The sequence below is a fragment of the Syngnathus floridae genome, chromosome 10 (genome assembly GCF_059516105.1).
Source record: "Syngnathus floridae isolate MCC-2025c chromosome 10, RoL_Sflo_1.0, whole genome shotgun sequence".
Lineage (NCBI taxonomy): Eukaryota > Metazoa > Chordata > Actinopteri > Syngnathiformes > Syngnathidae > Syngnathus > Syngnathus floridae.
In genome coordinates, this window is record NC_142422.1 from 2,087,501 (window position 1) to 2,113,378 (window position 25,878).

At 46.5% G+C, this 25,878-nt stretch overlaps 1 protein-coding gene and 1 long non-coding RNA gene across 31 annotated transcripts in view; one reads left to right on the forward strand and one right to left on the reverse strand.

The window, feature by feature from the left end:
* Positions 1–2,495, forward strand: part of LOC148391689 (uncharacterized) — a 48,616-nt gene extending 46,121 nt beyond the window's left edge. For 8 of the 25 annotated variants that reach the window (XR_015860786.1, XR_015860778.1, XR_015860792.1 and 5 more), the window contains one exon: positions 351–1,367. This is a non-coding gene — a long non-coding RNA (uncharacterized LOC148391689). The other 17 variants (XR_015860787.1, XR_015860781.1, XR_015860783.1 and 14 more) reach the window with 16 other exon arrangements.
* A 3,858-nt stretch (positions 2,496–6,353) lies between these two features.
* Positions 6,354–25,878, reverse strand: part of satb1b (SATB homeobox 1b) — a 53,929-nt gene continuing 34,404 nt past the window's right edge. For 4 of the 6 annotated variants that reach the window (XM_088386760.1, XM_088386763.1, XM_088386758.1 and 1 more), the window contains exons 6-13: positions 24,769–24,880; positions 24,123–24,200; positions 22,587–23,107; positions 20,962–21,174; positions 19,186–19,257; positions 18,871–19,029; positions 9,159–9,374; positions 6,354–8,679 (exon numbers count right to left, since the gene is read on the reverse strand). In XM_088386760.1, the coding sequence (XP_088242886.1) occupies positions 8,119–8,679; positions 9,159–9,374; positions 18,871–19,029; positions 19,186–19,257; positions 20,962–21,174; positions 22,587–23,107; positions 24,123–24,200; positions 24,769–24,880 (1,932 nt within the window). In that variant the 3' untranslated portion in view covers positions 6,354–8,118. The remainder of the gene's footprint in view (positions 8,680–9,158; positions 9,375–18,870; positions 19,030–19,185; positions 19,258–20,961; positions 21,175–22,586; positions 23,108–24,122; positions 24,201–24,768; positions 24,881–25,878) is intronic. The other 2 variants (XM_088386762.1, XM_088386761.1) reach the window with 2 other exon arrangements.

Sequence of the window (25,878 nt, forward strand, 5' to 3'; positions counted from 1 at the left end):
GCGCACCGAGGCTTGTCGAGTCTGTTTTGGTCAATGCACAAGTGTCGACGCGGCGGCGGCGACGAGTTGCGTCGGCGCATTATTGCTTGGGAATGGACGAGCGCGAAGAGGAGCTCGCGGGTTCAACGAGCGACAAGAGGACGCTCGAGAGGACAACAGCAGCGCGCTTGTTAGTCGTGAGAGTTTTATTAATAGCCCGACTCTCGCCTGTTGGGTGACTTTATTAACAATGCTCAAACTCATTTAAATATTAAAATATTTATGGCATTTTTTTTTTTTTTGAGCAGACTAAACAAAAAAATTCTTTTAACCCTGGCCCAATTTTTGGGGGTTTTATGATTGTTTTTCAGTCGAGGATCATTTGGCCTTGGCGGAAATCAAGTTTCACGTCGAGCCGTGATGGACTGCAGGCCCGCCAGAATCTGCAGCAGAGGTACTCGCTGATGCTTTATCTCCAGATGAAGTCCAATAATGCAATAAGCGCCCGCAGGTCAGCGCGACGGCGGCGGCTCCGCTCCTGGCCGAGTCCGCTCCTGGCCGTCTAACCGAAAGCCCTCGGGACTGTGCCCAAATGCAACAGGAAGTCAAGCGGGAAGTGCCATCATGTCACGATAGACATCTTCCTCCAAGCGACCACACGAAGAAACCAAACCCAGCAACAATTCTGAGCATAGGCCAGCCAGTATTTTATTTCTATTTAACCATACGCCAGGCTGTCAACCAGGGACACTCACTGTCTTATTTCTTTTCTTTTCTTCCTTATTACCTTTTGATGGTCACGTTTTTGCAGTTACTCAGCATGAAGTGTTTGAGAAGCCTTTGTTGCAAGTGAAACAAGTTCAGCACCATTGTTCACCGCACACGTTGTCATCGTCGTGAGTGCTAATAGCTGCTCTTGTCTCATTAATACGTCAATTAGGGAACAATGTGCTCAGGGCGTCTGCACAATTGACGCTGAATGGAATATTTTGTTTGCAAAACTACACAGACAAGCCATCAACAGGCACAAAAATGCTTTTTTTCAGACCGAGCTGGACGAAGCTGCTTGGGAGCGGGAAGTCACAGCTGAAGCTGCTGCCCTCGGATAAGCGGTAGAAGATGGATGGGTTGATATTCTTTAATTTTTTGTTTAATACAATTGTTCAATTTTCGACTTGAATTCATGTATGTTTCAGCTGCCATTGTTTAGTCAAGTGTCATCCTTTTTTGGCTTTCAGCGCGCTCCCCTTTTCAATTAGCGAGCGACTCAGTCCCCGTCCCGCCGACAAACAAATATCAATAAATATCTGTCAATACAAATAGAGAGGTGAAGACGCTGACAAACAAGCCGAGCGGCGTCGAGGTGCTCTTGCTCATTATGTCTGTTTTGCCAGGGATCAGACGTGTTTGCTCGGGCGGCGGCGGAGAAGGTTTAAGGCGCGCAGATGGCTCCAGCGCCATGGCAAGCTCACTCAGGCCTGCAAAAAAGCAAAAAGACATTCCATCGCAAGTCTGACGACACGACCGCAAAGTCCATCATCGTTGTGACCAGCAAACAAGTCTATTGATGCAACGTCCGTCCATGTATCAATCATTCTATGTATGTATGTAATGTATGTAATGCAGTCCTTCTCAATTATTTTCTGTGATGCCACCCTTAGGGAGAAGAAAACATTTTGCTCCCCCCCCCCCCCGGTTATTAACAGAGAAAACAAAAGTTTGGTTTATTGTATTAGATCTGTTCAATATTTTCCCATGGTGCCCCACCACTTTTTATCGCCTGCCCTGTCCGTGCTGTGTGCTAGTGTTGGCTCGTGAGTGAACGATTCGTTCAAAAGACCGAATCTTTTCAGTGAACAAATGAGCGAACAAATTCTTTTTTTAGTTCATATGACTTCAACCAGTAGGTGTCAGTATTGTGCATTGAAGCTGGTGCCACCTCACCCTAAAACAAAACGAAGAAAATGATGTAACTTCCGGTTCACGAACGCGTTGTGAATTGTTTGTTTTATTTAGGCTCCCCATTAGCTATGGCAATGAGTGCTACTCTTCCTGTGGTACTTGCTTTTCCCGTTCAACAACTGAACGGACGGGTGAGTGATTTGCATTTCCAGTTGATCGCAAGAACAGTGAGTGAACGAATCCGGACTTCCCCGTTCGCGACTGAGACGATGGGTCAACTGCCTTCCTTCCCTTGCATCAACGGATCAGTCAGTGAACGTGTTGCATTTCCCTCCTGGCGTGAACTATGTAAGCCAGAATGTCGATTTACGATTTGCCAAGGAAAAGAACCACTCACTGAAACACCACTTCTTTTATGCACGTTTTCTCCAAGCTAACGGCTAACTTGCATGAAGGGATGCGCCGTTATGAAACAACGGGGAGATTATCTTGTTTTTATAGCACTTAAATACGCCTAAATATTGTTATCCAATATATCTATTGCAATTTCATGTTAGATTGCTGGTTTGAAATTTACTTTATTATTTTACTAAACATTAAAACCTGTTAACTTGTCTGGTGTTTTATTCCTTTGTATTTTTTTGGGCATGAAAACAAATCTGGTTAACTGCTTTGTATGACAATATGTATATGTGTTTTACGTTCTGTAAATAAAGAACAAGTAGTCAAATACACACTTGCAAAACATGTTGGAACGCGGCCCCGAGGACTAGAGCTTGACCCCTGTGACCTTTGACCATGATATTTCCCTAATAAAGTGGCCTGTTATGAGGTACACTAGAAAATGGCGGTGTACCTAATGGAGTGTCCGAGTGATTCCCTTGTTAAGTGCAGGTGCGTGAAAACTTTTAGCTTCTTTTGGACGTAAAAGTGGCTAAAAGTTTTCACGCACCTGCACTTAACGAGGGTCACTTGAAAACATGTTGGAACGCGGCCCGAGGACTATAGCTTGAGACCTGTGACCTTTGACCATGATATTTCCCTAATAAAGTGGCCAGTTATTAGGTACACTTGAAAATGGCGGTGTACCTAATGGAGTGTCCAAGTGATTCCCTCGTTAAGTGCAGGTGCGTGAAAACTTTTAGCTTCTTTTGGACGTGAAAGTGGCTAAAAGTTTTCACGCACCTGCACTTAACGAGGGTCACTTGGAAAACATGTTGGAACGCGGCCCGAGGACTGGAGCTTGAGCCCTGTGACCTTTGACCATGATATTTCCCTAATAAAGTGGCCAGTTATTAGGTACACTTGAAAATGGCGGTGTACCTAATGGAGTGTCCGAGTGATTCCCTCGTTAAGTGCAGGTGCGTGAAAACTTTTAGCTTCTTTTGGACGTGAAAGTGGCTAAAAGTTTTCACGCACCTGCACTTAACGAGGGTCACTTGGAAAACATGTTAGAACGCGGCCCGAGGACTATAGCTTGAGCCCTGTGACCTTTGACCATGATATTTCCCTAATAAAGTGGCCAGTTATTAGGTACACTTGAAAATGGCGGTGTACCTAATGAAGTGTCCGAGTGATTCCCTCGTTAAGTGCAGGTGCGTGAAAACTTTTAGCTTCTTTTGGACGTGAAAGTGGCTAAAAGTTTTCACGCACCTGCACTTAACGAGGGTCACTTGGAAAACATGTTGGAACGCGGCCCGAGGACTAGAGCTTGAGACCTGTGGCCTTTGACCATGATATTTCCCTAATAAAGTGGCCAGTTATGAGGTACACTTGAAAATGGCGGTGTACCTAATGAAGTGTCCGACTGGTTCCCTCGTTAAGTGCAGGTGCGTGAAAACTTTTAGCTTCTTTTGGACGTGAAAGTGGCTAAAAGTTTTCACGCACCTGCACTTAACGAGGGTCACTTGGAAAACATGTTGGAACGCGGCCCGAGGACTAGAGCTTGAGACCTGTGGCCTTTGACCATGATATTTCCCTAATAAAGTGGCCTGTTATGAGGTACACTTGAAAATGGCGGTGTACCTAATGAAGTGGCCGACTGGTTCCCTCGTTAAGTGCAGGTGCGTGAAAACTTTTAGCTTCTTTTGGACGTGAAAGTGGCTAAAAGTTTTCACGCACCTGCACTTAACGAGGGTCACTTGGAAAACATGTTGGAACGCGGCCCGAGGACTAGAGCTTGAGACCTGTGGCCTTTGACCATGATATTTCCCTAATAAAGTGGCCAGTTATGAGGTACACTTGAAAATGGCGGTGTACCTAATGGAGTGTCCGAGTGATTCCCTCGTTAAGTGCAGGTGCGTGAAAACTTTTAGCTTCTTTTGGACGTGAAAGTGGCTAAAAGTTTTCACGCACCTGCACTTAACGAGGGTCACTTGGAAAACATGTTGGAACGCGGCCCGAGGACTAGAGCTTGAGACCTGTGGCCTTTGACCATGATATTTCCCTAATAAAGTGGCCAGTTATGAGGTACACTTGAAAATGGCGGTGTACCTAATGGAGTGTCCGAGTGATTCCCTCGTTAAGTGCAGGTGCGTGAAAACTTTTAGCTTCTTTTGGACGTGAAAGTGGCTAAAAGTTTTCACGCACCTGCACTTAACGAGGGTCACTTGGAAAACATGTTGGAACGCGGCCCGAGGACTAGAGCTTGAGACCTGTGGCCTTTGACCATGATATTTCCCTAATAAAGTGGCCAGTTATGAGGTACACTTGAAAATGGCGGTGTACCTAATGGAGTGTCCGAGTGATTCCCTCGTTAAGTGCAGGTGCGTGAAAACTTTTAGCTTCTTTTGGACGTGAAAGTGGCTAAAAGTTTTCACGCACCTGCACTTAACGAGGGTCACTTGGAAAACATGTTGGAACGCGGCCCGAGGACTAGAGCTTGAGACCTGTGGCCTTTGACCATGATATTTCCCTAATAAAGTGGCCAGTTATGAGGTACACTTGAAAATGGCGGTGTACCTAATGGAGTGTCCGAGTGATTCCCTCGTTAAGTGCAGGTGCGTGAAAACTTTTAGCTTCTTTTGGACGTGAAAGTGGCTAAAAGTTTTCACGCACCTGCACTTAACGAGGGTCACTTGGAAAACATGTTGGAACGCGGCCCGAGGACTAGAGCTTGAGACCTGTGGCCTTTGACCATGATATTTCCCTAATAAAGTGGCCAGTTATGAGGTACACTTGAAAATGGCGGTGTACCTAATGAAGTGTCCGACTGGTTCCCTCGTTAAGTGCAGGTGCGTGAAAACTTTTAGCTTCTTTTGGACGTGAAAGTGGCTAAAAGTTTTCACGCACCTGCACTTAACGAGGGTCACTTGGAAAACATGTTGGAACGCGGCCCGAGGACTGGAGCTTGAGACCTGTGACCTTTGACCATGATATTTCCCTAATAAAGTGGCCAGTTATGAGGTACACTTGAAAATGGCGGTGTACCTAATGGAGTGTCCGAGTGATTCCCTCGTTAAGTGCAGGTGCGTGAAAACTTTTAGCTTCTTTTGGACGTGAAAGTGGCTAAAAGTTTTCACGCACCTGCACTTAACGAGGGTCACTTGGAAAACATGTTGGAACGCGGCCCGAGGACTGGAGCTTGAGACCTGTGACCTTTGACCATGATATTTCCCTAATAAAGTGGCCAGTTATGAGGTACACTTGAAAATGGCGGTGTACCTAATGAAGTGTCCGAGTGATTCCCTCGTTAAGTGCAGGTGCGTGAAAACTTTTAGCTTCTTTTGGACGTGAAAGTGGCTAAAAGTTTTCACGCACCTGCACTTAACGAGGGTCACTTGGAAAACATGTTGGAACGCGGCCCGAGGACTGGAGCTTGAGACCTGTGGCCTTTGACCATGATATTTCCCTAATAAAGTGGCCTGTTATTAGGTACACTTGAAAATGGCGGTGTACCTAATGAAGTGGCCGACTGGTTCCCTCGTTAAGTGCAGGTGCGTGAAAACTTTTAGCTTCTTTTGGACGTGAAAGTGGCTAAAAGTTTCCACGCACCTGCACTTAACGAGGGTCACTTGGAAAACATGTTGGAACGCGGCCCGAGGACTGGAGCTTGAGACCTGTGACCTTTGACCATGAGATTTCCCTAATAAAGTGGCCTGTTATTAGGTACACTTAAAAATGGCGGTGTACCTAATGGAGTGTCCGAGGGATTCCCTCGTTAAGTGCAGGTGCGTGAAAACTTTTAGCTTCTTTTGGACATGAAAGTGGCTAAAACTTTTCACGCAGGTGTGTTTAACGAGGGCAACTTTCTGATTGGCTGGTGTATCTGTGACATCACTCGGACACTCCATTTTCAGGTGTACCTAATAACAGGCCATTTCATTCAGGAAAAAATCATGGCCAAAGCTGAACTGAAAAGAAACAAAGATTCAGTTCACTTAAAAGAACTGTAATGCACATCATTAGTGTGCGTGTATGTTGATTCCACCACCTACTGCAGTGGAAAATGCAACAAAAGACAAAACACTAGCAAGCTTTCACTGTGGCTTTTATTCATGGAAAAAAAAAAAAAAAAAAAAACAGCAGAACATCAATAGAAGGCCGGCAAGGACCGACTTAACTTGTACGCACACCGCGGCGGTTACTAAACAGGCGACAAGCGTGTGTAGTGCACGCTGACCACCCCGCCGGCGCGTCCCGAGTGTTCGACACACACTCGGCACGAAAAAGATGCAGAAGAAGAAGCTGATTGAAAGAGAGGCACCACAGACTTTTCTCTGCTCAGCACATTTGCACTCTATTTACATTGATGCGTGTGGATGTGTGTGCGTGTGTGTGTGCTATGTACACTTTTACAAACATCAAAAGTCTGATGGCCATCTTTTTCGAGAGGAGCAAACGCGTCCGCTCGGCTTCGAAAAGTCGGAATCAAACGAAAACAAAGGAAAATCATTTGTTCCCCACAATTAGCTCGTTAACCAAAAAGGAAGACGCACATGATTTCCACACAGATTGCATAAAGTTTTTTTTCTCTCCCTCTAGACGCTTATTAAGCTTATTTGCATGATCCTTGTAAAAATTGCATACAACATGAAATCAGTGCCACTCGCCCTTGCGCTTTTTTTTTCTCTTCTAAATCGTTCTGGGATTATAGGCCACCTTTAAAGCACATTTCTGCTATGGAAAACTTTTAAGACACTTTGTTGTTGTCCGTCCGTCCGTCCGTCCGTGTATAAATAGAAAAAAGATGGTGGGGTAGAAATGTTGAAAAGAAACAAAACATCAATTACATCATCAACACCGCAAATAAATAAGATGGCGTCATTCACATTTCTCGTGTGTTCCAGTGGCAAAAGGAACCGTGTGGTACAAGGCATTGCTGGCATAGTTTGATCATATATATCACATCTATTCATTTATACACAGACAGTAGAGAGAAACTTTTCCTTAGATTCTGTTCCATCGTCAGCAAGCCCCACAGGAGTGTTGGCCTGGTGATCGTCATCATAATATTAATACGTGACACATCTTTTAAGGCCTTGTCAAACAACTCGGTCCTTGATTTTTGTAAAAAAAAATCATTATGCACGTAAAACACCAAAATCGTCCTTGGAATCAAGAAGTGGGTCAAACCAGTGTCAATTTGTCTTGCCTGACTGAATTAGAAGCTCCAATACAGAAGGAAAGTAAAGTCAGTGCGCGGACGCGTCCACACGTACTAAGGGGAACAAACATTTTGAAATTTTGCGAAATCATTTTTGAAAATCCTTTTTAAAGTCATCTTTTTCTTGCAAGGTGGGGGTGGGTATAATCTTACAAAACTCATTTATGTGGACAGACCAAATACTAAACTGAAATGGACTATGTGTGGACACGTCCAAAAAGATGAGTGCAGTTAGCAAATCTTTCCCCTTATGGTGTAATTGCCCAAGTCATTTTTAATTTACAAATATAAAATGTAAAAGAATATAGTTTTTTTTTCATTTTATGTGGGGGTCTATGTAGATTGTCAGTCATTGGTGTTATGATAATTTGCAATGATTTAATCAGAAAAAAAATTCTGAAAAGATTCAATTCTTGTGGATTTTTCTCGTTTAGATAATGCGTTCCAAAACGACTCGGGCACTTCCACTACCAGGATAAAGATGTACTGACGATTTCCACATTTTTTTTTTTTGTGCAGGTTTCAAAATGATGCCAGACGAGTCTTTACAGTGAGTCCTACTCATCATCATTATAATAATACAATACTTTTACAAAATGCAAAAATCAAGAGTCCAGCCCAGTCAGTAACTTTTAGTCATGAGCTTGCTCCATAACAGGTGTAGGGCCTCCACGACCCAGCTGCTCCTCTGTCTTGACCACAAAAGCGTTGGTCTGCGTGCTCTCCTCCGTCTCCTTGAGGGCCTCGCCGGGCTCCGAGGGCTCCTCGTCCAAGGCGGCGGGGCTGCTGCCGCCGCCGCCGCTGCTGCTACTGCAGCTGCCGCTCCTGGCGCCGCTGTTGGCGGGGGAGCTCTCCTTGGGCCCTTTGGCCGGCTGGCTGACGTAGAAGCGCTGGTTCTGGAAGAACTTGATGATGGTGAGTTTGGGGAGGTCCAGCTGGGCGGACAGCGTGTGGACGGCCTCCTCGTCCGGGTACGGCCCCACGTCCTGGATGAAGCTCTGCAGGATGCCAAGCGCCTCCAGGGAGATCTTTCCGCCGCGCGACTTGACCAGGCTGCGCACCACGTCGTCCTCCGTCTCGGCCGGGGAGGCGGTGGAGGGCTGGCGAGGGGGCAGGCGGGGGCCCGAGGGGGGCTGCTGAGACGGGAGCGGCTGGGACGGGTGCTGCAGGGACAGGGCCGATTGGTGCTGAGGCTGTCGACGAGAAGCACCGCGTTACGAAACCATTCAAGCCGGACCTAATGTTATACTGACAGTGGGGCTGGTGGGGAAGCCATAAAATGATACGTTTTTTCAAACATACAATACTGTCAAAATGTTCTGCTCTTGAGTGGGCGAGCGGAGCTGCCTGTTGACCCGTCCAAACGCTCACGCTTTGATTTGAATGAGTGAGTGAGTCACACCCTGGACACGTGATGTTCCACAAGCGTGTTTGCACAACACTTGACGCAGTTAAAAAAAAAAAAAAAAGTTTTCCATGATAAAGTCATGTTTTTCAAGATTTTCAGACAAAAGGGGTAAAAAATAAATTTTGGTGATTATTTTCAAGAATGCAGAATAAGTCATTTTGGGTGAAAATAAGTTTCGGGAGTGGAAAAGGCATATTTTTCCAAGAACTGAGATTTTTTTTTTTTTTTTCCAGCTATGTATCAGTTAAGTGCGCCGTAATTTACCTGCAGCTGGTCTGCCGAGATGTGTGAGAAGTGCGGCGGCCTGTCAGCGGCGTTGTTGTGATGTTGCTGCCCGGCGCTGCTCTCCTGCTCGTAGATGGCGTCGCGCTCGGCCTGCGACAGGCTGAGGAAGCGGCGGATCATGGACAAATTCTCCCACAGCGTCCGGTTCTCCGGAGACGGATCCTCCTTCCAGCGCAGAAGCTCGCACAGCCAACCCTGCAATCGAGGAATAAAAAGCGCACGGTCACAAAAAGTCCTCGTACAATAGTATCGGGACACTCGTAAATTACAAGAAAGACTATTGTGGGGAATTTTTTGCCATTTTAGTCCAATTCCCAACTTTTTTCACCACTTAGTATATGTCCGTTAAGAACATTAAGGACCGGTTTGGTCCGAGCGCGGCCGTTGAGGTAATCTGGCGTCCGGTGTTCTTCACCGCCGGATTACATAGGCGGCGCTGGTTCGCTCATTGGCTAGCTAGCCGGCTCGTGCACGCTCTCCCATGCACGCCCCGTCGTGGCAGCCGAGCACACACGCTGCACGCGGGAGATAACTCAGCATTTTGCGCGTCCCATTCCAGATCCTCCCGTAAGCCTCATCAAACCGTAGAGGGAGGAGGAAGAGGAGGAGGAGGCGGGAGAAAGAAAGAGAAAGAGGGGCCATAAAGCCTCCGTGCCCACCTTGTTCTTTTGCCACATTTATTGTTGCCTTTTTAATTTGCATGCAGAGGGATTTGGACCGTGCTCCAGTTGGGCCGTCTGTGCTTTCAGCTGATTCGGCAGTGAGGGAGGAGACACTCACACGTACACACACACACGCACACACTTGTCTTGTCCAACGCGAGCCTGTGACGGCGTAATCCAACTCAAACACTCTGCAAAGCAGCAGGATTAAACCCAAAGTAGCAGAGCCAATCAAAGCCCACACGGCGGGAACTCCCCTTGCCTGCCAGGAAGTCCATTTCATTAAACGCTAAGTATACGCTACGTCTAGTAGCTCGCAGGTAGACACGCTTAAAAAAATTTTGTAACTTGTATTTCCTGGAATTAAAATAGGATCCAAAGTCATGTGCGGAACCTGCCCCAAAACTTCCCGGACCTCGGAAAGTTACTGATTTCAGTATAAAATCCCTACATTTAATATTTGCCGTGTTTTGTTTTAAACCACCATGCCTGATTCAGTTCCAGAAAGAAGGCAAGATCTAGAAGGCGTTAGCCCAAACTAACAACAGCTACTTAGCTAGCTAATTACGTTCCAAAATATAAAACTTTGAACTGTCACACCAATAAGTCACAGCATCTCTGACATGCTGTCGAAAACAAAACATAACACACGGCACATATCGCGCTCATTATCCAAGCGTGGGAATTCCCCAAAATTAATAACAGATTCAAGTTCAAGGAGTGAAGTTCTCACGGTGCCCGATGACAAAAAAAAAAAACAACGGGAACCAGTTTAGTAAGGACAAAATGATTCACCAGTTGCCGTGCCTATTCCTTATTGTATTAAATCTGAAGTTACATGACTGGTGTGAGTTTTTATCAAAAGTGAAGATCAAGTCCCTGATGTCGGTACTCGCAAAGCTCCAGGTGACCTAGAGAGGTATGAAATCCTCCTCCTATAGACAAGTGATGAGCTCCCGAACACCGTAAACAGGTTCATCCCAGCAATAAGCAGCGACAGCTTGGGATTATCGTGCGATGTTGGCGCACACCTGCCACAATATTGCACCGTAATCCTCTGGGTCACCGCCATCTAATTAATAAACGGGGGGCGTCAAGAAAGCACAATGCGGACTTTTTTTCCCCCCACGCATGACCGAGTTCACGCCGACGTAAAAACATCAGCGGGTCGTTTGTGGTTCAATTGGGACAATAGTGGAATTCAGAGTGATGATGTGGAAGAGGTGAAGTCACAAGCTGGCCAATGACGCAACCACACACACAGTCTAGTATAGACACACACACAAACACCTTCCCATCTAATCTCATTTGGTCGTTATCGGCTCCATCAAGCTGACCTCGACCGCCCGCCGGATAAATGAAATAAGCCGACAGATGTCCATCAGTTTGCCGTTTTTTTGCTAGACGTAGTCCTCTGCTCGTTCAAGTCACGCATAAAGAAAGGCGAGCGATCCGAGCCAAAGATAGAAGATGAAAGCTATGACATGGCACTCTGTTGCTAACCAAAATAGCAGCACCCGCGCAGAGTTTTCCCATCTAATCGCATTCGCCCGTTATCGGGCACATCTGGCTGACCTCGGCCTGCAAGATAAATGAAAAAAGTACAGATACACATCAGCAGGCTAATTTTTGCTGCTAGTCAGCCCAACAACCTTAGACAATGTGTTGTTTGCAGTCCATGTGTGCTCTTGCTAAGAATGAGGAAACGGAAGGAATGATGAGCTCCTCCAAGGTAAACAAACCAAAAACAAAACAGACGTGTTTCATTGTCTCCTTGGACCTGGCCGAGCTCCAAGAGAAGTGCAGTCAGACAAAAATGTTAGATCGGAAAAAAAAAAAGGGGGAACGCGCAAACCGGTCGGTCCCGCTCCGGCGCGGGCTAACGTGCGCCGACTCGGAAATAAGATTCCGCCACAGTGGCCGCCCATCTGCTGAGGACGGCCGCCACATACGCGGCGTGCCATATGCCCATCTCCCGCCACAATAAGCAATAATTGCAGAGGGAAGCGGAGGAAAGGGGGAGGGGCGTCGGTATTTTCGTCTTGCTATGTGAACGTAGCAAAAATGGGCGGTGCGTCGAAATGCATCTAGCCTCGGATGAACTGCTGTATTATTTTACATCATTCAAATATTCATGATTTTAGCGTAGCTTAGCCATGGCCACCGAGACCGGCCAATGTGTCAAAGATAACAATTTTGGTGTTTGTCTGAAAATGGCAAACAAAGCCACGAGGACTAACAGATGGGTAAAACTGCACATTGGAATTCTGACTCATGAGCTCCGTCTTCCAGACAGGATTAAATAGTGACTCATGACAATCAACAAGGTGTTGATTTCAAACTAATCATCTAATTGTATAGAGTCAAGAACCTGCCAGGCTGGAGTCTCACCGCCGCCCTACGTGACGAGCCATCGTCCCCGCCAGCGGTCGCGACCTCTCCCCGTGGAAACAATAGTCTGACTTGACAACAATGACGCGCCGCAACTTGCACGTGTCACCGCTCGCTCCCGGCAGAACAATGGCGCGGCGGTTCGGCGGGGCAGGCGGCTTGCGTCAGCGCCCGCCGCCGCCAATAACGCGAGGGGGTCGGGCGGAGGTTTCGGCAAGCAAACAGAAGCAGATGGAGCATAAAGAATAACCAAAGGCAAATGACCAGTTCATCTTAAATGGAGCACATTAAACATCTGCGTGGCTACACTTATTTTTAAGCACATCTTTTATTCCTGCGCAGCTCACACCAATGTTCGCAAGACAATCACCTTCAAACCATACGATGAACAACGGGAATGGTATCAAATCCAAGCTTTCGTCAAGAATTATTTTTTTTTTGGGCCAATTGGAGGCGTAATCGCCAGTTTTTTTTGCATGATGTCTTTAAACGATTAATCGATTATCACTGATGAGTTGTTGAATAATTGATTAATCGCTGCACCTTTAGTTAATATTACTGTTTATGTTTTTATGAAGTACATTAAAGTGCTATTTTCTCTTTTTAAATGTATTTTCGGGGGGCAATGTTTGTAAATAAAGCGCAATGAATGTGTTTTGGATGATTATCGGTCGACGCCGTACATTATATTTCGAGTCCCAAAGCTTTTTTCGGGGACGTTGCGGCAGCACAAAAGTTTTGTTGATCGTCTTTTGTGTCGCTAGTCGGGCAGATGGAGGATAAAAATGCACCAACACGGCGGCGATGAAGCAACAACAACAACAACAGCAGCTGCATTTCAAACACACAAACGACGACGCAAAGTCTGATTCCGTCAATTAAGGCGCGGGGTGTGATTTAATTCAAATACGGGCTTTAATTGCTAATATCAAAGCGTAATTAAGATGATAAATCGTGACTGATCTTATTGAATTAGGAGCCGGCAGAGAAGCAGCAAATTGACTGTCAGCTCAATAAGTGTTTGGAATTGGCTGACAAGTTTGCTTCCAGTGTTCATCAAACGCATTTTAGACTCAGAAATTGTTCCTAAATATGTTTTTTCTTTTTAAATGCTAATTTAATAATATTAACTTGGAAATTCCCTGTTTTTTGGGCATTTTCAGAGAGCGCTTCCTTGATTAATATGTCATAAAGCATTATGTTACTTTTATACCATTCGAAGTATTGGGGGGAAAAAATAGACCAATGGAAACTATGTTCTCATTTCCCGCACTCAAGTCGCCGCATTGTACAGTGGAGGCTAGTTGGATTTTGTTTCATGTTTTAGCACAGAATGGGATCCTTTTAAGTTTTCTTCCAGCGCACATTGAATGCATGTTACACTGGTATGATTAGCTTAACATCAACGCTAATCTTCATTAGCCAGTCAATGGAGTTTTGCATTACATGTTAGCATGAAGCTAGCAGACGTTTGTTAAACTTGATGTTTCAATATACAGTTGTAATTTTTAATTGCCTCTTATTTGGAGAACTGTGCTAAAAAAAAAGTGTCTTGTCTCCAGACAGTGAAAAGAGGCGTACAAGGAATCTTTTGGAAAAAGTGTGTTTTAATAAGTTTAAGAGCGTTTTAATACGTTTTAATGTGTTTAAAGTGTTCAGCAGAGGGGGAACGATAATAATAATAATTTACTGCAATTCCATTTCCTATCCTTTGAAATTTGAACAAATGAGTTTCTTGTGGCATTTAGGTCCAAAATATCAGCAGAGTCCAGAAATGGCCACTTAAAGGCCCTCCTTGGTATGATGTCTACGCAGGGAACACATTGTGTAATGATTTGAGACAAAAATATGGTGATGATGATGATGACGATGATGCGTTAAGAGGCAAAGGAGGAAGCAGAGACAGAGAAGAGAGTGGACACAAGCACCATCATGAGCACTTTTATCGGCCTTAATATCTCCCCGAGCAGGCGCGCGCACACGTACAGGCGCACGCACACGCAGGGTCGTAGTTAAATTGAAATATTTGCCGGCGTGTGTCACAAGCATGCAGCATGGTAATTATGACAGATCCGATTAGGCGGTTCCGAGTCGGGCGGCTCCGGGCTGCAGGTGCGACCTTGTGCATTCCTGCGTGTGTACATAAAATTAATTACAAGCATGGAGTGGGGGAGGGAGGGGAAGGGGGGGTGGCGAGAGAGCGCGCCCGGGCAGGGCGGGGGCGGCCGCTCCCACGGGGGGCACCCTAATGGAATATTTTCCCTGAGTCTAATAATACAGTTGGTATTGACTTGAGGTAATTAGGGGGATCATTAAAGCGCTTTTCCCGGCGTATTTGCCTGCCTGATCAGATTAGCGGGAATGGGCTTCAGAACAAGCCCTGTGTGGTCTGTCAGGAGGCGAGCGAGCAAGGCAAGGAGAGGCGAGGAGGATGAGCTAGCTAGTGATGCTAAACCAGTGATGGACGCCAGGTTTGGTGCCTGGGCCTTCAGTAGGGACTTTAGCGGCCTCTTAAAGAGCTACTACTACTTATTATTAAAAGAATTCATGTGTGCAGATTGCTACTGGGAAGATTCCATTGACATGGCAACATCGAGGGTGAGAATTGATTGGACAAAAAAGATATGAAATCTCAAGACCACACAAAACAAGCTATTTCTTCCTTTCTACCTTTTTAAAGCGTCCGCCCAACATACACTTCTGTAAAGCTACTGGTCAAACTCACGAGCTACTTCTTCCTCTACTGTCCAGATTATTTCCCGCCCGCCCGTGAACAGGAAGTCCTTCCCCCGAGGGGTTGGCGTCGTCCTCGGAGGAGGGAGGTAGGTAGGCGAGGAGTGACGCGTCAAAGTCGACAGATGGGGTGAGAGGTGGCGTAAGCGAGATGACAGGGGAGTCACAAAGTGCTATGAGCACGATCGGTGACGGCAGGAGGAAAAAGATGAGGAAGATGAGGAGGAGGAGGGGAGAGAGAAAAAAACATGCTGGTGGGAATTCCACCGTCCATTAAACAATTTAAAGAGAGGCTCATTTTCAGAGGGAAGGGGAGGATGCCGCCGTTTGCCGGATAATTCATTCCCTAAATTAATTATTCAGACAGCTGCCTCTCTAGTTCTGCAATAAGAGACAATTTGGTTCCCATGGCAACCTAATAAGCAAGCGGGAGATAAATAAATACATGAATAAATTAATAAACAGATGCTGCCTGTTTTTGAACCCCTTCGGGGCTGCCAGCTCTCATCTGCCTCATTTTTTACGGCTCTGCAAACATTACCAGCAAGGTACGGCGACTCCCCGACAACAAGAACGGGCTCGGTTATTAAACGTAGATTATTAATATTGTTGTTGTTATTATTAATGCCGGGCACAAAGAGAACTGTGATCTCTTCTAGTCATGTTGTTAAAAGTCTCCTTCATTTTCAAAATAAAATGACATTTAGATAATGGAGGCCGGAACAGGCCATGAGAGATGACAAAAAGAAAAAAAAGATATCTGTCGAGTTGTAGCAAGCACAAAGGACATGCAGACTAATATATGCACCACATTTGGAAATTTGCGTTTAGGGTGATAGTTGACCACTAAGGCCATAAAAAGTCCTTGCAGATGAAACACCCCCGCCAAAAAAAAAAAAAGGGAGGACTTAATCACTCCTTTCAAGCCATGATGCCACACAACACGCACACACACTGAAACTACAAATCACGTCAGTCCACTAAAGTGATTCCAACCAATTAGTCATTTTCAAAACAAGATGGCAGCAGTTGCAGCTATGTCGTCACCCCCTCTCCCTCGTTGCCTCCACCCTCCACAGACCGATGGCCGCCCCGCCCGCACCCTTCCCTCCACTCTTGGGACTGCCATGCCAGGCGAGTGCAGGGCGACAGATGGCATAGCCCCCCCTATCCCCACCCCCTGTGCCCCCCCACCCTCACTCTCAACCTACTCTTCCACCACCTCCCTTGCCCACCCCCTCTGGTGGACCAGATCAGTGCCATTCTGTCTCATTAGAGCCTGGCTAATTAGCGTCGCCTCTTCCAGGGAGAATGAGCAAGGAAGGGGAGGCATGTGGGGCCTGGGTGGGGGGTGGGGGGTCCTGGTGGAGCGGCTCGACAGTCTCTACTGGTCATTGACAAGTCGGAGGGCTTTGAGCCCAGGTTCCCAGGGTGCTTGTTTTATAACAGGAGGGACTCTGATTCCATCTGTTGTGAAATTCCTCTAAGGAAGTGTCGGGAATGTTGCGACATAAAAGTTGTGTCAAAGGAATGAACGATACTCGAACCTTAGCCCCCCGCCCCTCCACATCAAGACAACCTGTGTCGCCCCCCCACCCAACCCAATTTTAGCCTGCCAAGCAAACGAGTCGTTTTGGTTCCTGCCAATGACAACAAGGCGCTCGATCGCAAGCGAAAAGCGGCACTGCTGCAAATAGCGATTATTTACTCAACTGCAGATGGGAGAGGCGTCGACTTTGGCAAGTCAAAAGTGGAGCTTGAATTTTAATTTGTGGAGGGGCAAGTGTTTGTGGGAATACCAATCAGACTAAAATAAAGCTTTGTTGGGATTTTAAAAGGCACTTTCTAAACAGTATGCTTCGGGTCTATGGCGTTCTTATTTTTTTGGCATGGCGACGTCCATTGTCCAGTCATAAAAGGTACAAAAACGACCGTTTACCTCCATGCTACCAATCGCAACCCTACCTAAACGGCAGACACGACAAACATATCGGAGCTGTAATTCTATTACGCTAAATCTATTAGTCCAATTTTATGACTACTCTCCATGCAATGTCCCGTTCAAAATGGTCCATCTTGAAGAAGCACAATTCAGGGACGAGGATGAGAGTGGAGGATGGGCCCGACTGGCAGGAAGCCCAGATGGGGGTCCTGGAAAAGAATGGTTGGGGGCAGGAGGAGGGGGGGGGGCCTGGCACAGTTCTGTTACATCAGTGTGTTCGGTTCTCGACTATCCGTGGTGCATATCGGTGGTTCTGGTGGGTTAGTTCTCTCTTGAGTAGAATAGCGATAAACACTAGTCTACTGATGCATGCAACTGTGTGTGTGTGTGCACAATATGGACGATGTGCAGGCCTCATTGTATTCCGCGTGTGTTTCGGGAAAAAGAGGGGAAGGGCAAATGGCGGGGATGTTGGATTTTTGCCATCCTTTTCCCCTCTCAAGGCTCGTAACCATCGCGGGCGGGCCTCTGCCAGCCTTTAACTGCGCGCCCCTCACCCACACATTCAATGTGGCATTTCCATCCAGCGCACTTTAAAGACCAGGGAGTTCTTCACGTCACCTTTCGAGTCCTCACGTCGGTGATTTATAGTCGTAGTAAGTGTTAGCGTCATGAGTCATGGGGATCCATTTCGGAATCGGTTTACCACGCTCCCGTTTGGCACCTTTAAGGCGCAAGCTTGTGGTACCCAGGTAGAAGGGTACAGAAAAAGTGAGTTATGATACGCTAATTCAAATTGTTTGGCCAAAACAACAGCTTGATATTGATTCGACAGCCATCTCGAACGGAAAAACAATCATTACTCGTGCGGCACTCAAGAGAGTGTGAGGAGGGTAAATATAGGGCGCTAAATGTGGGGAAGGGGGCTTCACATTTCCACCCACACCGCGGGCGGCGATGAAAGTGAATAAAAGTACAATCGTCTGCCCACGGCGTGAAACTCGAGCGGAACCTCCTTCCCCCTTCAACCACGCGGGACTAGCCAAAGATGCGTCTCATCGGCGTACTACGTCACCTTTGGAAAGTTTCCAAACGTCTTATCAGATGCAAAAAAAGATGCCGTGTGTTTTGATTGCGGACCTGACCAAAGGAACCGCAAAGATTGTCAAGTTGCGAGTTCAGAGGTGGCGACGGGAGGAAGAGCTGGCGCGGAAGTGGCAATGCCGGCCGGCTGGGTTGGTTGGTGGGAGGGTTGGGGGGGGGGGCGTACCAGCTGCCCGGGGAGCGCCCATTACGAGATGGAGGCAGCGATAAGTGCTCTCCTAGGCCCCCTTTCGCAGGCATAATTAGCACACTTCTTATCTGCTCCTCAATTCACATTCACAGCCGCCCGCCATCAATGAAGCAGGCGGGAATCGGCGGCCAGACACAAGCGCGTTCCCCCGCAAAAAAAAAAAAAAAAGCCTCGTACACCCCTTTCTCCCCTTCATTTTTCCTCCCAACCTTACGTCTTTGAACACAAAAACAGGGGTTTGTGCATCACACTTCAATTTGGTCAAACAAAGCAATCTGCCAGTGTAATCGTGCTAATCAGCAGGAAAAAAAAAATAAAGTCTTTGCAGATATTTCGGGATGATTCCACACCCCCGGTGATCTATTCCCCCTTTCCGCCTCCTCGTTTTTTTTCATCAAGCGCGATTGTGGAACTCTTCCAGAAAATCTTTAATAATAACGCATTATTTTAGGGTTTCTTTTGGGGGGGGGTGGAACGGCTTTGTCAAAACGCTAAGTGAGGGGGTAGCGGTCGCACGTCTTTGCCAGTTTTTAACGAGTGTGTGAGGGCAATCGTCCGTGTGGGAAGAATAATATCAACAATTTCAAATCCTAAGCCTTCAATTAGAGGCTCCCTGTGTGTGTTTTTGTAAACTGACGCCTGCCTGCGTGTGTGTGTGTGTGTGTGTACCTGGCTTTTGGAGGCGGCCACTTTGGCAAAGAGCGCCTGAGAGACTTTGGCCCTCTTCATCTCTCCCTGGATCTCGTCGTAGATGTTAGAGTTGATGTTGAGGATGCAGCTCTCCGTTTTGCCGTTCCACTCGCTGGGCAGAGGGGATGGCTTCACCTGCTCCCAAAGGAAAAATATTTGCGAGTTTTATTAAGACACCGAACATGTCATTTCTTTTCTCTCAAGTCAAATCAAAATAGGAAAAAAAACAACTTAAAAAATAAAAAATTCTCTTCATTATTTAGAATATCGTTATGATTCTTTTATTTTACTCACAGGAGAAAGGCCCACGGGAATGCGAGGGTTCCAGTCTTCGGGCCGCACGCTATTACAGTCTTCTCTTCGTGGCTGCACAAAAGACAACAACGCGGCCATTCATTTTAAAGACACACACGCACACATTTTGCCAACAACACTTTGATATGCTGTACTCTGTGACTTTGTTCTGGCGTGGAAGGATTAAACAACAAAATCAAATCATCTTCATTCAAGGCGTGCTGCTTCTTGACGAGATTCTTTTGACGAGGCAACAAGTTGTCTGATAAAAACGGAGAAACTATTAGCATATGAATCATCCTCATGTAAGCGTGATGACGGGTTGGACCGTTGAGGATGCGTTCGTGGTTTCGGGTCGGGCCTAGGGCAAGAGTTACAGTGGTACTGGAACTCGTCATTCAGAGTTAAGTGTTATGGCGGCGGCGGTGGCGCGCACGAGCGCCGCCACATACCTCCGCATGTGTTTTTTTACAAGCCTATAAAAACCTTCCTCTGTTTCGGCCTCAATTGCCACCCTGCATGATTTATGGGCGCATATTCGCACCATATATGAGAGGCTGGCAGATGGCCAAGAGTGTGTGTGTGTGTGTGTGTGTGTTTTTGCGAGAATTGCCTCATGTAGGTCTACACGAGAGATGTCAGCATGCTTTAAATCACGCGGCTAAATGATATCAGCCCACAGATATTCCACTGATGTTGTTGATTGGAGAATAAGGCCGCAAATTAAAACGGCGGACTGCATTCCACGGCATCACGACACCGGTTTGACAGCTTTGCTAAACAAATTTTTTTTTTTTGGGGGGTAATAATGGTAAAAAGACTACTGCAATAAAAAGATGGATCGAGTCAGTTGTGTTTTATTGCTAACTAGCGAGGCGGAATTGGCATCGTCGTGTCAGACTGGTATTGACGTTTATGAATAAGTGGATTTTTTTTTTTTTTGAAGTCAGTTGGCAAAAGATTCTGAAAGAAGGAATCTCAACAAACAGCTTTCTTCTTTGACTTGGGTGTTCTCTCCCGTTGACTGAACTGACACTTCAACACAGCGAGTCCGAATGTGAAGATGAGCTTTCAGCTGCAAAGTGGAAGCGCGGCTCCACCGCTTCACAATCACACTTTTGACTTTCTGTGACGGTGCGCAGCCATTTAAAAAGAGAGGGTTGGGGGGGGGGGCACGGTTTATAGGCAGGCGACTATGCGAAAAACAGGACAGAGGAAGTCATTGTGGGCTGTTCTCGGCGGCAGGATGCTGCTGACAAATGCACTTCTCCTCGCACGTAGTGTTCCTTTCAACACGGATCACTGACTCGAGTTGTGTAGTTGTACATTTGGGCTTAATACCCTCGAGTGCACAACAGCTAACTGGGGGGGGAAAAAAAAGCACGATTGCTTTCTTTGCGGGAGATGTAGAAGACTATGAGGGGCCGAAAGTGCCAAAATTAAATAACCATACCATGAAATGTTTAATTAAAAATGCCCTAAATTAATTCACTGCTTAATTTATTAATTAAATATAGATTCAAATAGATCAAACGAATAAATGTGCCATTAAATAATTAAATGTGTTAGGAACCGTCATTAATTAAATTTCCAATGATTATATAAATACACATTTCTCAATTTCATTAAAACTAACGGTTCTGTGTTGCAGTGTTTCATAAATTGAATTTATGGTAAAATTCTCAGATATTTTTCTATTTCGCCAGATATATTGGATTCATTTCCACCAGTTACAGAGGATGGATTTTGATGGAGAGAGTAATTGAATGGCCTCACCTGAACGGGCCGGTTTGGGGGGGTGCTGATGAGCGGGGCGGCGCCCATGGCGGACGCGGCGGTCAGGCTGCGCTCCCTCTCCTCCTGGTAAATCCGGTCACGCTCGGCCTCGGGCAGCTGCAGGAAGTTTTGCATGGCGCGCAGGTTAACCAGCAGCGACTGCGAGGCTGTTTTCGGGTCCTCTTCTTTGCGCAGGATCTCAGACAATAAGCCCTGTGGCGACACACGGACAAGGAACGTTCATGAAAAACAAATTAAGAGTCGTTGTGGGAAGTGGTCAGGAGTTGCAGGAATTGCTGGCTACTACTGGCTTTGTCCCTTATGGGACAACAATCTACCAAAGTCTTCATAGGCCAGGGAAGAAAACTGGTGTATACAGAAATCAGACTCTCAAATAACATCAGAGAAACCCAAATTGGAGTGAAACTGGTTTCCAAGCCCTGCGAGCAATCTCGGACATATTCTTAGAAGTGTGACACAGCTGGCAATCAGCATGTCCTCTTGTTTACTGGTAAATAGCGTTCCGTGGCGCATGATTGGCCCTTTTTAGGGATCGCTCGGTCACACGCTGAGCAATTCTCTCACCGTCAATAGGTGTGATTTGCTATGAAAACAATTTGACGGAGGCAATTTGTGCTGATTTTCAGCCACTTGTGAGTTTATTTGTCAAAACGTTGGGCGGTGTTTGGTGTAAAAAGGAGAACGTGTTCTCTTAATAAATGTCCACAAAAGATGTAGACTCTTCAGTGCAGAATTATACACTGGGCCCTTGTTATTATTCTTGGATCAAACCAATTGCAATTTTGAGGGATTCCCCAGAGAATGGAATTAACACAAACGCACGCAAAAATAATTCAGCCCCTCAAGGCAGTTGCATTTGGCAACATGAAATTTGGTAAGCGTGTCTATCATGAGTAGATCAAAATATAAAGAATTCAAAGTCTCAAGAAGCCACAGGAAGTCCGCCATTTTGGTTACAAGTGGCCATTTTTGGTTCAAGTTGGTCAACTGGTTTTTTTGGGGTTTTTTCCAGCCCCTGAAGGTTGTTGCTCGGCATGTTTATCACGAGTAAAAACCCACAAAAAGCCTGACAAGAGGTTACCAAATTTGCCATTGAAGTGCCATTTCTTGCCCAATAGATTTTGTCAAATCACTTAGAGCTTTCTCATAAAAACAAAAAAATTTCCATCTCAAGACCAATTTGGCAAGTTCCGACCAGCCGACCTGATGGCTATCAAATTTGTAGCACGTACATCAGACATCTAGATGTCTGACACGAGATTGTAAAAGTCGTTTTTTTTTTTCATTGCGTGTGGGCGGAGCAGGGCAGCCGCATTTGATGACTGGACATAAATCACATCCTCAGCTCCTCCTTAAGCTTCCCTAACAACACCTACAGCTCAGCTTTTATTAAAAATAAAAAAAGAGCTAATAAATAATCCCCCAAAGACAAGCTCCCAGACGGCACGCAAGGCCACCTTCTTCTAGCAGCACAGATAACAGGTTGTTTGTGTAGGAGATGGAAGAGAAGCTCGACTAAAAGATTTTTATCATGTGTTTTTTTTGGGGGGCACATCGAAGGCTTGGGGAATCGTAATGGAAATTCAAACAGGCGTTGGACTCACCTGAGTTCTGTTGAAGGCCACTCGGGCAAAGACGGCCTGCGATATGCCCGCCCGCTTGAGCTCGTCTCGGACCCACTGGTAGATCTCGGAGGACACCTCGGTGTTGGACCCCACCTGGGGCTCCAGGGGCTTGGCGTGCGAGCTGCGGTTGACGGGCGGGTGGTTAAGGTACTGTTGCGACAGCGACTGCTGCGCCAACAGACGGTTGACGGCGTACTGCTGGTTGAGGATCTGCGCCATCACCAGCTGCTGGTTGACCAGCTGGGGGCTGATGGGAGTGGACACCAGGCCCGGGTGGTGCAGGCCGGGGGGCATCTGCCGCCCGCCCGCTTGACCCCCGCCGTGCTGCGGGGGCGGCGGCGGGGCGTGGGACAGCGGGGGCACGGGGGACGAGGGGGTCTGCTCCGCCGTGCTGCCCGGGATGGGCTGTTGTTGCTGCTGCTGCTGCTGGGAGAAGCCCAGGTGGTTGTGATTGTGGTTGGAGCCGGGCGGAGACAAGTCGGACAGGCCGTCCATCTCGGCTGGAGGGACGACGGGAAGAGGAGGACAGGAAATGAGGATGTGAAATTCAAAATAGTAAATGAACTAAATAAATGGGTGGAAGATTCGCAATGGAATTTGGGGAGTCTCCTTTGCTTTGTAGATTCTGAAGGAACCGTATCTGGCTGTGAGGCCACGACGGCAATTAACGGGAGGAGTTTGTTTAAACGCCGATCTTAACCGGCCGCATCCGCGGATGACGAATTTTTGTGCTTTTATCTTTGGACGTGAATGCGGCCTTTTCAAATCTCAGTGAGGGGGCCGCATTCATACGTGAACACCTCCACACTCGGCATTCACACATCCTGATGAAAACGCCACTCCGACATACATTTTAAGCAGATGATGAAGATTAAAAAAAAAAAAAAACACGTGGAGCATTTCCAAAAATACGCACCGTCGTCGCGCCAGTTTCTCGACTGTCAGCGAGCACAAAGCGAGCGGCCGAGATGAGTCTATTGAGCGTTTGTCAAAAACAAATGATGACGAAGGGGAGGGTGACGGGGGTTAGTGGGAGGAACAACAACAACAAAACAAAATCATCCTGGTAATAATCACGTCTTCTTTTTCCCGTAATCCCCGCCATTCCCGGGTCTCTGATGGCATGACTTGTATGTGAATGTGTGTGCGTGTTAGCGCTGGGGGGCATTGCCATGCAAATTGAATAGAGAAAAGGAGCATGCAGTCCCCGAAAGGAGGAGGAGGAGGTCCTCCTGTGGAATGGTGCCACAAAAGGGCCCCGGATTAAAGACACAATGGCAACGTGATGTGGGCCGCGGGGGTGAAGAAGTGAAGGAGGGGCTGAGGTGACGTGAGAAATCAGTCGGGATTGAAAATTTGGAATATATTCATCAATACAACTCCAAAGCCACCCCGGTTGTCATAATCTTACATGAATCAAATATTTTAGAAAGAGAGTATTTTGGATAAAAGTTCAGAAAAATGTTCGGAAATTTGAACTTTGCCAGTGGGTGACACCAAGTGTGGTCAACATACCTAGCGCATTAGCACGGGGGCTCTCGCGAAGGACGCACGTGCCCAGGTAGCCCTCCAGCTGGGAAGATTGGCGAATGCCTGTAGGGGGGGAGGGCACACAAAAACACGAAAAGTCAATATTTCAGCCAGGCACATTAATGACAGAATAACAGGCAGGCATGCAAAAAAAAAAAAAATGTTATTAATAAGGCAAAAAAGTTTATTAATAAGTTTGCTACGATCCAATTTGTGTGCCTTAGGGGAAACCAAAACAACATAGATGTGAAGCAGTTAGCAGACACATAGATCTTAAACAACTGAAGTGTGAGGGATTTTAATCCTACAATGACCATTTACAGGCCAATGGGCCTTGGTTGGAGAAAAAAAAAAGAAAAGAAAAAAAAGCCCCCCTTAACCCTCCATTTGTTTTCAGCGTGATTGGATCAAATCAAAGCAAAGTCAGCTCAGCTGCTAAATAGTGCGGCGTAATCTCAAATTATTAGATAACAAGATAAAAATGTGTCGGGCCGCTTCATGTGACAGCAGCCGAGACAAAGACGCACTTAGTCCGATAGTATATTGTATTAGAGCTTGTGTGTGTGTGAAGGACAAAAGTGTGTGTCAGATTTTTTTTTTGTAAAAACCCACCCCGCCCGGTTCTGCTTACCCATCATATCCTTTGTCTTCTTGAAATGTTTATACCAGCGCCCGAATTCTTGACACTTTGCCGCTGACACATTTGCATAGTAAGTGCTGTTGACAATGGAGGAAATCATACTCTGAAAGAGATTGATTGAGAAAGAGCGAGAGAGAGAGAGGGAGAGGGGAGGGGTGGGGGGCAAGAGAGTGACAGACAGTTACATTAGAATCCCGACGCGGAATTAAAATAAAATAGTAATTCATAAAATATTTGTGAAACAAATCTGAGAACTTAAGAAAAAAAAAGTTCACAGATGTGAAGCAGTTATCAGACTTATTAATTTAGTGCTATCGAGTAACGGCCAAATGCATTCCGGTGGTTCTGTTTGGTGGCCCCCCATGCAATATCGATGTGAAGAAGTTGTGACGGCACAAGTGAAAGACATCAGGCATGCAAGCAGATTGGGTTGAGGACAACAAAGGGAAATGACAAAAGGCCTACTCTGCCTTTTTATCAAATGCCACAAGAGTTTGTCTGGAGTTTTTTTTTCCTTGTGTTTAATCATACGGAGAAAGCTGTGCATCTGTTGAGCGCAGAAGAAATCTTTACCTTCACAAGGCGTATGTAGTCGTTTAATAATAATAATCGCAGCAGCTGCTTCCGTTTGAAACCAATCTGTTGGCGGCTCGGACTTGAAGGAGTTGGCGGGTCGCGGAGAGCTTGTCGGCCGCCGGACCCGCGCCTTCCTCCTCCTCTTCCTCGGAAATTAGCAAAGAGGTTCTTCTTCTCCTCCGTGGCGGCTTTTCATTATTAAAATGAATGTTTGAACACCTCGCTGGCCTCCGGGTGAATATCGAGGTTGGCGTGCGGGTGGAGGTGGTGGTGGGGGGGGGGGTTAGTTTTTGATCATCATACATATTCAAAAGAGCCCGACCATCTGTTTTCAAATTACAGGTATGTGCCGTCTTTATCATTTTCCGTAATGCATGCGTTGGGGGAGGTTGCCGGGGAGCGCAGTAAGCTCCACCGAGACGCTGATGATGCTCTTCAGCAACAATAGGAGATGATCTCCGCAACTCCTGACCTCCTAGTCACCCCGTTTATTTTTACTATGAGGAGTAGAGGCAATCCGGGTCA